The sequence below is a fragment of the Varroa jacobsoni genome, unplaced genomic scaffold (genome assembly GCF_002532875.2).
Source record: "Varroa jacobsoni isolate VJ856 unplaced genomic scaffold, vjacob_1.0 scaffold_1265, whole genome shotgun sequence".
Lineage (NCBI taxonomy): Eukaryota > Metazoa > Arthropoda > Arachnida > Mesostigmata > Varroidae > Varroa > Varroa jacobsoni.
Genome location: NW_019214167.1, coordinates 194437 through 208585, shown reverse-complemented (window position 1 = coordinate 208585; position 14149 = coordinate 194437). Strand labels below are relative to the sequence as shown.

The window sequence follows — 14149 nt, the reverse complement described above, 5'->3', positions numbered from 1 at the left end:
TCACACCCATACACACATTAACACACACACACACACACACACGCCCATACACACACACATACATACATACACACACACACACACACACACACACTCACACCCATACACGCATTCACACACACACACACACACACACTCACACCCATATACCCGCACACACACACTCACAAACAACAGGTTGGCAAGCAGGCAGAGCGTCAACGGTGTGGTGACACCACAAAGGACGTTGTCACGTCACAGTATTGCAGTCATCGTGGGCTAAAAGAGGCGTCACTCTACACTATTTTTTTAGTGGCTAGTTACCGCCAGCCGCTGGCGCACTCCTCTCATAGCAGCAGCAGCAGCAGTAGCTGCCAAACGCACGCTGCTACGTACTGGGTTTATTGAATCTAGAAAATCGTTGCCGTAGTTGTCACAGTGGAGATCCCCATGTTGATCTATCTCGTAAAAGAAAGCAAGCGCCGCCAAACCGTAGACACCCAATGAAACTGTCAAAGAGCCCCATTTTTCTGCAAAAATTGTACCCAGACGAAGCGAAAGGGCTTCTTCACATCAGCTGTGCTAATATCCACAATGAAAGATATCACACCTAGTTCGTATCTTATTCAGAATTAACTAAAGAGAATCTAATCTGTTTTTTTTTGTCCGCTCGGATCGCAGAAATCACACCGGAACGGATAAGTAAAGACCCTTTTTCAAAAAGTTTAATATGGCAATTCATTAGAGCAAATGGCTTACTAGATAACGTCGCGGTAAGATAGAGAATGCTCACGATCCGTCAGTCTGCTAACAAATCTGACGCGTCACGTCACGGATTTGTAAGATTTTTAACTTTTTCATTATCATCATCATCGTCATTGATTGCCACCAAAAGTTACATTTAAGATTTTCATATACTTGACATTTTTCGTAGGCACGCTTTCCTCTCGAATTATCATTTTAACAACTTTACGTACGCGTAGATGTCACGTATACGTATATGTATTTAAATATGTTAGGCTGCATTAAACGTACATAGGTCCTTTTGGCATAAATGAATCCATTTCATGGTCCATATCTCCTAGGCCATCAGGCCTGCTGGACCCATTACGGTCAATATAATGCAAGCGTACATTGAAGCCGTAAAGAAAAAAGGCTGCGCCATATAATTGCACGTTCTTACGTGCCAACTTTTGCGAAGTTTGGATCCGGCTCGTTTCGAGTTATCCTGAGCTATGTGTTACGAACTACGTGAGGATATAAGTTAGCAAAATGAAAAGCGCCGGCTAGCACTTGGTTCCCAATATCCATATGGGAAAAATATGTATTTAAATGTTAAACAGAAGCACCTGCACCGCTTATTATCATAAAAAAAACGCACTTTCACTTCTTTTAATTTTGCGAAATGTTTAAGTTGTTAACTGTTTATATTCGGTAGGTAATTAGTGGCGCAATAGCAGATCAAACGGGTTTGGAATGGCCGAAAAAACTATTTATCAATAATTGATAAATAGTATGCACAGATAAAGCACCGAGTAATTTGTACGCGAAGTAATTGTTTGATAAAAACGATTTTTTTTTAAAAACAAAAAATAACACTAAAGCGTACTATATTCATTTCCATTTAGGGTCTATGAAAAGAAGACAACGTTTTCCATGGTTATCAAGCAGCTATACATAGGTAGCGCCATTAAGCATTGCTTCAGACGACTAGCCCCCAGTGTGCAACGAGGTGTGCTTATGGCCAGTTTCAGATTTACGTGTCCTTTGCCTTAGAAGGACTACACGTTACCACAGTACCATTGCAGAAACACCGCATTGCATACTACTACAAAATATTCATCTCTTTTGGTTCAATTGTATAGATGGTGATGATATGTTATAACGTATTTGCACGCGTTTTCTAACGGAAAAAAGGGCCGTATACTTTATCTTGCCTCTTTTTCACTGCCGTCTCATAAATTAACCGCATGGCCTGTCCTAGCTTGATCTGATGCAGGGATTTCGGTGAATCAGTTCTTGACACTCTTTCAGCGTAAACTGATTTGTCGTTTTATGTTCTCCCGAAATCTCAATCCAGTCTCACAAACTGTCCTGATATCTTCAGGCCAAATATCAAGTAATGATCGATTTTATCAAGTAGATACGGATGACAAACCGGAAACAAATAACAATAGTAGTTCGAAAATTTTCGTTTTTTCAGCAGTTGGAACCCACGTCTCAAACACGGACGAGAATAGGATTAAGCTTTGAAGATATATCAGTTCCTAATTTCCATATTTTCACTTATGGTAGCAGCGAACAAGACTCGACGCATGCCTTAATTATTTCGAATGTACGAGTGCTTCTAGAAAAAGCACACCTCAGTGTACTTATAATCACATCCTTACAGCAGGTCCATAGATATGCAAGGATCGTAGAACCGATAATTTCATACCAGTTGCTCACTCAATAAACATGTTTCATAGAAATTTGCTGCACGGCTGAATATGCATCGTTCTGAATAAGATCAGCTATGCAAAACAATTTGATTTTAATATAATAGGAACGAGACATTCATGTTGCACGATCCGTGTCTCTTCGAGAAACTTACTCGTTAATGAACTATGTCCTGTTGAAACACAGTATTTATTTATAACTTGTAACTTAGGAATTCTCGACTGTGATACTCAAACAACTCCATGTTTACCCGAAGTCGAACAGTAAACTTAACTAAAACTACTCTTGTAGATAAGACAAAGGCATGGCATGTCTCTCGTTGTTTTGCCGAAATCAATGAAAACAAAAAAATATGATCGTTATCTAATAGAGACTAACGCGATGATTGACATGCTTTTATATATGACAGTGTACTGTCACCTTCAACCACCCAGTTCATAGGATGACGACCTCCCATCTTATCAGGATAAACATCAGACAAAAAGATAAAAGTTAGATAAGCCCATAGACTTCCATAATGAATGCAATATTATTTAACACCTTCCGTTTCCTCTTACTTTTTAAAATCCTCCCCTCCAGTAAACATAACAAATTACAGCGTCAGCAGGTTGGTCTGCCAGTGACCGCAGCAACGACCGCACTCCCTGCAACAATTTAACAACAAGTTGGCAATGCCATACCATCGATTCCTTGACACCAGGCCAATGACCTAAGGACCAAAAGGGGGTGCCGGAGAACAGAGAGGACAACCAGAGTCGGGGTCACTGTGGAGTAATCGGTTGCAACAACAGATATCACAGGACGCCATCAGCTTGCTTGCCTGCGCGAACGTTGCTTTTTTTTCATGAATAACTTCTTTGTGTCCTATTTTTTCTGACTTCTGTCCTTCCATCCAACTTGTCTGATACATAGGCAAGGTTATAGGACTAGGTCATTTCATTCATACAAACTAGAACGACAGCCTCGTGTTCCAAGTGTTTAATGGTAACCAAAATTATATAAGCTTGTTTGACGAGTGGTAAGTATACCACGTTTTTCCAATTTCGACGTGGCAAAGACTAGTTTCCTTAGAAGTTAATGGTGTAGTGTATTTGTGAAGCAAAATTGCTTCACTTCGATATCTGCCATCTTAAACCCTTGACGGCTTGTCCAGCTAAGGGGCATATTGCCGTACAAATCTGGACTAAATCTGAATCCATCAATCGGATATAGCTATTCTATCTCGAGACGGGATATCTGTAAATAGATAGTTTTTACAGAATTATGAGATTACTTACCCATTCTTTATGGTCTGGCTGTCACCTCATTGCCATGAAAAAATACTCTTGTATATCGTATTACTTGAAAAGTCGATTTCTTATAACTGCAGCGATGTGCTTAATTTCTGTGTAGGTTTATAAGTAGATGGGTCCTACATTAGGACCATCTAAGGGAGCTTTGTGAATCGGCACTAGGCGTAGCAATTACGTTTTCTAGGGCTCTACTTTACACGCCGCGACCAAACAATCGCTAAATGACAGTGCTCGATCAGCTTGGTTCTATTTGTGGAAAAGGCATGGAAAAGGGTGACAGCTACATCTAACATATCAGTTTTTAATGCGCCAAAAATATTTGTGTGCACAAACCTCACACGCAATAACATGCTAACGATACATAGTTGCCTATTATATAGTTACGCGCCAATACTGATCACTATCCGTTGACAACATGACCCCGGAACTGCCACCGTCGATACGATTAGGGCTTGTGCTTTATGAAAGGCCATTGCTCTGACGTCCTAGCTACAGCTTTTTCCCAACCTGTTGCCATAAGTAACCTAGTTTTATTTAAACCTATCTTAGCCTTATTCACGAGAGTACAAAAGCATTGCCTCCTACGCGCTGCTATGTTCTCCGGGCCAAAGTGAAAGACATAACAGCGCGAGGAATAGCGGCAGCCGAAGCAATACCATAGGGGAAGCAAGTACTCTAAACGGTATCAGCAGGTTAAACGATGAGCAGTGAAAGTAACAGCTCTTATCGAATCACTAACATGCATATATATATATTGTGTTCACGTTTTACAGTGATCGTTTATAGCCGCCTTACAGCTGAGCAATTGTCAACTGTAGACACATTGCCACGCCAACGTTAACTGACCACGTGGCCGGAACCACAATTATTGTTGTTCCACATAAATGCTATAGAACGATTTATGTGAGTGACGTTATATGTGTATATATGTTACGACAGCGCCAAGGGTGACGCTTTTGGGAACAAATAAACATCCCAATAGGCGGCTGCAAGTTGTTTGCCAATGACGAAATATAGTACAGTGATAAAACTAAGACGTATTCATGTCGGTAGGCCGCTAGCTGTCACATAGAATTATTCAGTAAATAGGAATAGCCTGTGACCACCACCATCAGCGATGGTCAATTGGGCACAGATTCGATATCTTCTTGTGTGATGACGAAGACATGCGGATATGAACGTACATGTACCGTATAATAGAAATCCACATTTGTTGTCGACGCTCGGTAATATATCTGGGTATCAAGCGTCGTTCTGCCGCTCTCCATTTATATACGGATACATGTATGAAGCGTTATGTCGTTAAATGTAATGGCGAGCTCTGCAGCAACTTCCTATCAGTAGTCAATTCGGGTAACTTTCATCAGTGATATTCAAATGTGCCCGATACGGTAGAGATCTTCGAACAGTTTACAATAGTGCCGCAAGCCAAGTCTGCGTAAATGTTGTTACGCCATGACGTATTATGACGTGACGTATATACCGTGCAGAGTATCTTAACTCGTTCGTTGTCGAAATGTATTTAATTGTGAAACTGAAACTGACGGATATTGACAGCTTATAAAGTGAATGAATACCCATCCAGGCAATTGCAAAATGCAATCGGAAACGATCTGTCCATACGATACCTAATGAATCAGGTTCTAGGCGATACAGGAGTAAAATGATCCGTCTCTGTTCTCCATAGTAGATGCTCGCATCATATATCTCTCTCTCTCTCTGATGAATCATTGCAGATCCGGAGAGTTAGTTGTTTGTCGGATCATGTTATTGATGGGCAGTTAGATGAAGAAATTACTCTTGATCTTAACACTTTCAATGGTGACGCCATCGTTTATTATATGACCCCAGTAATACACTGGAAGCTTTCCTCAACAAAATGTTTATTCGTATCTGTAATTTTAGGATAAATTTATCGGTTTTGCTGCCTTCAGCGGCGAAGGCATAGTACTAATATAGAAACCGAAACACTCTATTCCTATACATTTTTTGTCCTCTGCTACGCTAAATTATGCGGATCAATTTGAATTGTTGATCTTCGGATTTGGTTCACCTGTATTCATGGGAATTTTCTAAAAGAACCTATTCACTTCTAAACTCAAATTGTACAAGAAGATTAGTTCGTTCTACTAATGTGTTGTATAATTATCCTCTTAACACACTTGAAATCGAAACACAAATGCGCTTACGATCAGCCCGAACATCGTCTCGAAAATATGTTTGTAAGGGGTTTCTAAAGCAGACATTGGTGCTAGAAATGACAGGACAACGTCTCTCAGATCGGACGCTTCAGTTTAAGCACACAGCTCATTCTTCATACAGGAGCCACTCAGGTAACTAACAGTACCGACTAAAGTGCTTCAGTAGCATAATGGATCGTAGTATCTACCAGATACTGGCGAAAACTGGGCTTCTAAACTCGATATTAAAGGCCAGCTCTAGAGCCCAGCTGAGGCTTAACGACAGATGAAATACTTCGCATAGATTCATTTAGGTCGTCAGGGCCAATGAAACTATCATTCTAATAAACCAAATTTAATAAATTGCCGCTATAGAAGTTCATTTGGATTGCGTGTTCCGCAATCGTGGTGACGGAAAGTTCTTTGTACTCAATTAATCTTCTTTTGAAGAAGTCTTTTTGATCATCAGACATATTTGGATGTCTACGCAAATCAGTCATGCTAAGCAGCGATCCGTGTTGGGTCAATGTGTCTTACTATATATGATGCATTTAATAGAGGAAATAAAGTACTAATCAACATACATAGCATTTCTTTCTGAACATATATTTCCTTGAAGATTTACTTCAGGTGACGCGTAAGCGGAAACGAACGCCATCGTTTAGCATCATATGAAGGTAATGGAAATTATATCTCATTTTCAAAGCTTCATAAAAATAACAATGAACCTTGTTTTATTTGCATTTTTGTAAATTACAGAACGATTCGAGCCGTATCAGCTATATCGTCATAGTATAATTATGTCACCAAGCGATTTATACTCTGTTTTATCAACTAGTCGTTAGTTGATCATAGTAGAGGAAATTTCGTGGAGCACAGGTTCTCCAGAGGCAAAATTTCTATGCCGAATGATATTATGTGGTTTTTGCGTCATCGCTGTACTTCGGATACACTCACTTCGAAAACTTTGCGCTCACGGCTGAAGTTCAATAGAGCGTCTTTTTTGTCCGAAATCTTGTGGATCACTCAAACAGAACTTCAGTTTATCGTCGGTGCTATACCCGCGAGCCGTGCAGTCGAAGTGCTAAAGTCTACTACCAACCAACGAGGTTCGCTACGATCGTCATTGGTACTATATACAGAAAAGTCATCTAATGAAATGGACATTGTCAAACTATACTCTTCTTCGCAATCCGTCTTTTTCTGCCAATCTTTTTTTTTTTACAATTGGTTTCATAAAAACCGCTCCGTATATTTGAAAATAAATCAATATGTAATATAAAACGGCTGCATTTTTACAGTATCCGTAAGTATTTATTGTTCTCGTTACAGCTTGAAACGTTTGTTTGGGAAACCTCTACCCAAACGATTCTATGTCATTGGTGTTTACCACGAGAGACATGGAACAATTCAAAGGAACACAGTTATGTCCTGCATATGTGCTCAGTATTTTGTCTAGCTATTCTCAGTCGGTGCTGAGTGACTCAGCCAGTGTACATGGACGCATTCGGCTTTCCTTTTGGGTTCTACGTACCTGACGTACAGGGTGAAATCCCTAGACGCCTCTCAAAAAGAAAGTTTTCTCAAATAACCCCTCACTGCTCCTTTGTTCATATGTCCATCCTATTTTGATATTTGACTGTTTTTATAGATGTTAAGGTTTTTACGATGTCAACAATTCAACCATTTCGCTAGTTGGCGTTGGTCTGACCCGCAATAACAGTAACAATTTAAATAAGTATCTTGAATTTATGCGTCCGATGTTGCCATTAAGCATTGCTTCAGACAGCTGGCCTTTTCCAACATAAAAGCTAAGTACATTCACACTAAGTTACGAACTTAGACGGCCTCCCGTTTTCCTAAATTTAGTAGGCAAGCGCGGCAGTTTACCACTGCACCACCAAGGCGTCAACTGGGGGTGGTACGTCATACACTTACCGAACAACAGCCTTTCCTCTTCGACAGCCGAACTACCGGTGCCCGAACTACGCGCGCTTTCATTCGTCATCACCATCATCTTTGACGCCGTTGTCACCCTGGTGGCGTGAACATCGTTAGGTTACCACTACAGATGCCATCGTTACCACCATCACTCCGCTGTATGTTCCTAGTTGCTGAAAAGACCTTGTGCTAGTCAGAAAACGCCTGCAAGACTTAGAATGGCCCACGAATGAAAATATTTCACTGCATCTGAGTGCTCCTTCACTAGCTACTTTTATTACGAACTGCACATTAAGCTACAATTGATCAGCTCGCCATAAAGTTTAGTAGTTCAACGTAAATGGTATACGGGTCACCGGTCGTTGCGCTGCACGAGGTGACTTGTATCCTGGCGCACACTATCTCGCGCACAATCCGTTTTGGCTGAGCACCTCAAACATTGTGACTCATATCGAACCTTTTCTCTTAACTAAACACGACTTGAAATAAAGACTGTCTCACCATTACACCGTCCCACATACAATTTTTGCATTTCTTAAAAAGCACATGAATAGATTTTCTACAGATTCAGACGACTGCTGCTGGACGGCTCAATACTCTGCGGGTGCCGCAGGTTGTACAGTTTCCCCGACTACGACGACTGCAACGCTGCTGCTGCTGCTGCTGCTGCTGCTGCCGTTGGTAATGATGATGATATGAGCGTGGTACCTATTTGCTTTTAACTTTTTATTTAGCACGTCTCGTTACCTCCCTGCGGCTGTGGCCTTATGTAGTGGCCTGTTCTATCCAATGTTGTATGCGTCACACGTGTTGTCTGTTCGAAGGGGCCGCTCCGTTCAGACGTCATATGCTGTTATGATAGACGCAACTATTGTCGGCAGATAGTACGTGTAATAGATATGGACAATGCAAGCGGAATTAAATACATTGAGACAAAGAGGACACGCCGTACCGAGTAATCCTGGAAGGAGCGTTACACCGAATAGCCAAACGATCTGGCTTGCAGGCACACACGTCCTATAGGCTTCGGAAAGCCAAATTTGATCCCAATATGGTATGGTGCTAAGCGGATAGATCGTAAATAGAAAAACTCCAGTAGCAGGAACAATAAAGAAAGACACCGAAAAAAGGAAATATCACAAATCCTCCTACCACAATATGATTAATAAAAATTTCGCTTCTAAACGCGGAGAGCACATTGCATCTAGAAAGTCCACGCACGCACTTACACCAAGACATTTACATCAACTGGGTGTCGCTATCGGAAGAAAACACGACGACGAGAAGACAATAGTGGCTATAGTTAAAACTTGGCCTGTTTTATTGACCTGATCGTCGCGCAGCTGTCGTTCTCGGTAACGTCTGCTGTTCGACAGTTGTTTTCTCACCGTAGTAAGCTGCAACGCGAAACACTGCGCACGATATAATCGGTCGTCTGCAGTCTTCGTTTCGCGTGACTGCGGTGTGAGCGACCCGGTTGTGCAGTTCTACAGCTGAGAAGGGCAGGCCGATAGGACGCCAGCGCGACTAGCCAGTGACTAAAGATGATGTGGCCGGAGGCGCTTTGCTTGTTTCAGCGGCTCGTTCCAACAAAAATAGTTGATAATGACCATACGGAGTTGGCTTCCAATCGAAGTTGTGGCTGTAGCCGTTGCAGCTAGTTGCTTGTTCAGCTCATTCTAACCTTCTCCGAACACCGTTACTGTCAACACGGCTATTGCTGTTACTGCTGTGCGTCTCTGATTATGTTCATGATGTTTGTCTATCTATCTCTAGGTCTACGCGACGCGTCCGACGACTCGAAACAGACAGAGCGGGTTAGAATAGCAGATTCGGTAGCGGCGGCACAACGAGAACAACCCGGCGTCGGCCCTCCTCACCTCATCGATGGAGACGTTGGCAGCAGGGAAAGCCTGACCACTGCTGCTGCTGCTGCACCGCGTGTTTGCCTCTATTGGCCAGCACCACGTTGTCACCACAACCACCTCTGTTACGACTACTGCGGCTGCTACTGCTACCAGCCCAGCACTCAGTGTAGCAACGACATTAGCGTCGGAGGTAAAAGCTCCGTCGGTTGGCTGCCCGCCCGCCCGCCTGCCTGCCTGCTTGCTTCAGTCTCCGGCGCGATCTCAGCCTACCGCTTTCACGTCTCTGCCATCACAATCATCACGGCCACGATGCCTCGGGGTATTCTTTTTCTCTCTCTTCCTGACAATTCACTTCGACCGTCGGTGTGTCGTCGTCGTTGTTGTTATTATTATTGCCGTTGTCTTCGTCATCGTTTCGTATGTATGCCTTGTTGTCCGATTGCCCTCCTCTCGCCTCAGGCATCGTAGCGATGGCAGCGGCGGCGGCGGCGGCGGCGGCGGCGGCCGCTGGTACAGCAGCCGATATCCTGTGTTCGAAGTGATGCTGCGTGCGTCGGCTGTTAGGACAGAGACAAAGCGCACGCGCAACGAAACGTCTGTTGTCGTTGTCCGTGCCGACCAATCGTTTGGCGCTGTTCATTACTTAGGGGTTTGAGCGCAAAGTAGCCGAAGAATGAATGCTGTTCTAGGGACCGCTAGCAACGAACAACATCGGATCTTAGACCCGACCGTTTGTCTATTTCGCAAAGGACTCGCGCAAAGTACTGGGAGCGCCTCCAGTGTACTTTGGAAACAACGCGCGCGATTTTGCCAGCGCAGAATAGCATCTTATCTTTTAGCGATACCCATTAAGGATTTGGGCAAAAGCGTGGTTTAGTAGTAATAGCAAGAGTAACATCGACCCTCTCTATAGTTTTCCGATGGTCCATTCGACCAACATTTTCATATAATGCCGCCGGCTAGCACCCTCTCATAGCTACGAAATCCTTGACTCTCCCTCTCTTTCACCTTTTGCCTGAAGGGAACGCCTGACGCTTGCTCCGGCCCGATGATGCTAACACCAACTCGTAGAACGACGGCACCAACGCGAAGGAAAGCGCCACCCGCACGCACAACAACGACGCAGAAGACCTAGCAGCGTTAGGATAACAGGAGCATATCTGGGTAAAACTCAAAAGAGGCCGAAAGGGTCAAGCGCTCACTTCCAGTACTACACATATAGTTTCAGCTTCTCTAACTGCTTGAACGACGTCAGAAGAGCTTTAGGGACAGTTATAAAAGGGCCAAAGTGTGTTGTGATAGGACCATCTCATAAAAACCTCAAAATATCTCCTGTTTGTTTTTATCGTCTGCACTGGCAAAAATCGTTACTAATCGCGCAATATTCTCCAGATGATGTATCCCCCATTAAAGTGCAGATAACGATATTTTTTCATCATTGTCTTTCTCCTATCAAACTGATTAGTGTACTACGTTTGGTATCTGATCAAAGTTTCTACATGGGGAAAAATCGATGGGTCTCTAAATTATTTGCTGTAAATTATGTTCTTTTGCCATTATATTGGAACTTAGAAGGAATGCATGGTAACATCATCCTAAAAATAGAAACTAACCATTTTGTTCGTCAGCTTTCTGACAGCTTTAAGTTGAAACGAAGTTACTGTTGCATGAGAAGTGAGCCATATTTAAATTAGTAGGATTACCGTCATGTTTTGGTTACATAGATCTTCTTCTTTATGGAACCCTGTACTGACTCGCCTGCTACTGCAGTCAATGTACTGGATGATTATATGGCCGTGGCGCCTATGTATTTTCATCGTACGGACCGAAAATTAAAAGCTATTATTCCTATCAAATCAAACTTAGCCGCACATTAGAGACGCATTAAAATAAATTATACATTTTTAACCTTTAGATGATGAAGCAAAGCCAAAAATTTGTACATTTGAATCCCAGTTTTATATGTTCATCAAAATGCCCCTATGAATTTGTCAGGCTTTTCGATCTGAATCATACCAAGGGCTTCACTGTGCAAAACACACAAAGCTTGCTGTGCCCAAGCCTGGGGGGAGAGCGTGAGACGACTTGCCAGACTGTGGTTGCTCCTTGATGAGATAATTAAATTATTATTATATTTATATATATATAGTATAATAATAGCTACTCTTGATTCCCAGCGTTTATATGCTTTGAAAGGCTTTTGTTGAAGTGGAGTAACGGTGTTCCAAAAAAATCGCAAACTTTCATTCAAATGACTAATGATAGATGGATGGATATATATATATATATATATATATATATATATTATAGTTGTATTCTAGGTTTCACACAGAGCAATAAAGGTCCAGAAGTAGGTGTCTTTGGAGATACCCAGGTAGCACCATACTGTAGGATCATCTGATATCCGTTCATTTATCACAAGTAGAAAAAAATTGTCGTTGTTAAATAATTAAAAAGTAAAAAATATTTTTCTAGTAACCATCGTGATTATCTTCACTGTAACTTTCGTGAAGCTGATTACATGAAGCCTGCATTTTAATGATCTAAAACTAGTATTACAGGGACCGTCGCATCGTAATTTTTTAATTTTCTTTTATTATTTTTTAATAATTTTAACAAGTGTCTCGAGGTTATACGTCCGGTATTTCAGCCGCTTAGCATTGCTTCGGAAATCCATCAAGCACGAGCCGTTTACCTAGATGCACTTTCGAACTTAGGCCACCACACGTAGACAAAACTACCCGAAGACAAGCGACATGGCACAGCTTTAACTTAGTGATTTTAGACAAGGTTTTTGCAGAAAGTTTACAAGAGTAACTACCTCACATCCTCATAAACTATCTGTCTTAAAAATAGAACGTTATGCGTATTTTTTTTGTCATGCTTACGGATCGCAAACACTTTATTGAGAAAGTGGAAATAGGCAGGCTCCGTAGCGTACAAGAAAGCTGTATGGCATCCGCGTAAGGCCAGCATGAAAACTGAAGGCTTTATGATATAGTGCCATAAAACTGACCAGCGAACAACCGTTCGGTCAATATGAGTGAGTATATGTGTTCATCTCGAGGAAGCTGTACCTGTCAGATAAGGTTCTAGTTAAAAAAAAAAGAGCCTTAATATAAAATTAAACTAAAATTTATACAGCCTTTGGATTTTATATTGAGTGATCTTCCTCAAGAAGAAGAAGATACATTTCGAGATCGCTGGAATAAGATATTCCGAAAATACCTTGAGCCGAAAACGTATTGATACTTACTAATCTTGATTTCCGGAATGTCGACAGTAACGCGCCTGGGTCCACCTTTGACACTGCACAGGTAGATAAATGAAGGCTACGCCTCTTTCTCTTCATTGTTATAATTAAACTATACATTTCCATACGGAGCTGAACACGATCTATCATAGCTGATTCCTATCATTTTGCTTGAAAGTAAGGTTTCACAGGTGCTGGTCCGCTGCGCATTTTTTTCTACATTTTTCCACTTGTACACAAGATCTACTCACAACTATTAATATCTCACTAATAAATATGTTATCAGTTATTACAGTACGTAGTTATTTGGTTGTCTCAGAGATGCTCCTTTTTTCCTTTGTAAAAGTTCTCTATGCTTCCGCAGAAAAAAACGTATAAAAAGTTAAATGTTCATCCGCATCGATTATTTTCTATAAGCTAGTAATTGTTTCCTACCGAAAAGTCGTACACGTACTCACTTAGGATCCCTCAGATACTGCTTGCTGATAGATGGTACAAGCTCCGGACACGGGCAAGCGAAAGCTGTTGACGCGAGTGGTTAACTGAGATATATTAAGATTGTCCGTCTGAAGCGAACTTTCCTACATTTGTATTAGATTCTGGATGTAGAAATCGTCCGAAGCGCAGTTCTGATATAGTGGTGTGACAGAATTGTTTCTACACAGATTGGACAACAGCTGTCCGGCAAGCAAAGCCGTTAGTTGCAACTACTATCTACCTTCTATTTGCTGCTGCTGCTACTGTTTTTAAGAATGTTACATGTTTTTGACGTCTCGAAGTGTTCGCAAAGCTGTCTATCGCATTTTTAGGTCGAACAAGCCTTCCGTCGGCCTACTACTCTACCTGCATTGATAGAATAGTTATAAGGACTAATCATGCGGATAAATTAATATTTATGAAATCGACTCCTTACGTTAGAGACAGATGACGGTAGTTTGGTGGGCTCACGGTGTGGTGGAATCCAAAAAGGCGTTCAGCTAACTAATGTTGGCGCGCTGTATCGCAATATGCACTATATTGCGCCTGAAAGGAAAGACTCGTATCCCTGATCGGAGGTACTGAATTTACTCTTAAGGATAGTTCTATATATATTTTTTACCTCTTTGTAGCTATCGGTTGGTAACGCACGGAAAAACGCTCTCAATTACTTTTCTTCGCGAGTAAATTTAGTAAAGAAAAGCGTACCGCTTTCGAGAC

The 14149-nt window shown here is 41.7% G+C and overlaps 1 protein-coding gene and 1 long non-coding RNA gene across 2 annotated transcripts in view; one reads left to right on the top strand and one right to left on the bottom strand.

Annotated features, from left to right (window-relative positions):
- The window catches only part of anne (polyamine-transporting ATPase anne boleyn), a 40784-nt gene extending 28134 nt beyond the window's left edge, over nucleotides 1-12650 (bottom strand). Inside the window, exons 1-2 of the mRNA XM_022847064.2 lie at nucleotides 9712-12650; nucleotides 7829-8004 (exon numbers count right to left, since the gene is read on the bottom strand). Of these exons, the coding sequence (XP_022702799.1) occupies nucleotides 7829-7907 (79 nt within the window). The 5' untranslated portion in view covers nucleotides 7908-8004; nucleotides 9712-12650. The remainder of the gene's footprint in view (nucleotides 1-7828; nucleotides 8005-9711) is intronic.
- On the top strand, nucleotides 4688-7174 carry LOC111268218 (uncharacterized). Its single transcript, XR_002685075.2, has 2 exons — nucleotides 4688-6043; nucleotides 6650-7174. It is a non-coding gene; the product is annotated as an uncharacterized LOC111268218 (long non-coding RNA).
- Nucleotides 12651-14149: the final 1499 nt, after the last annotated feature.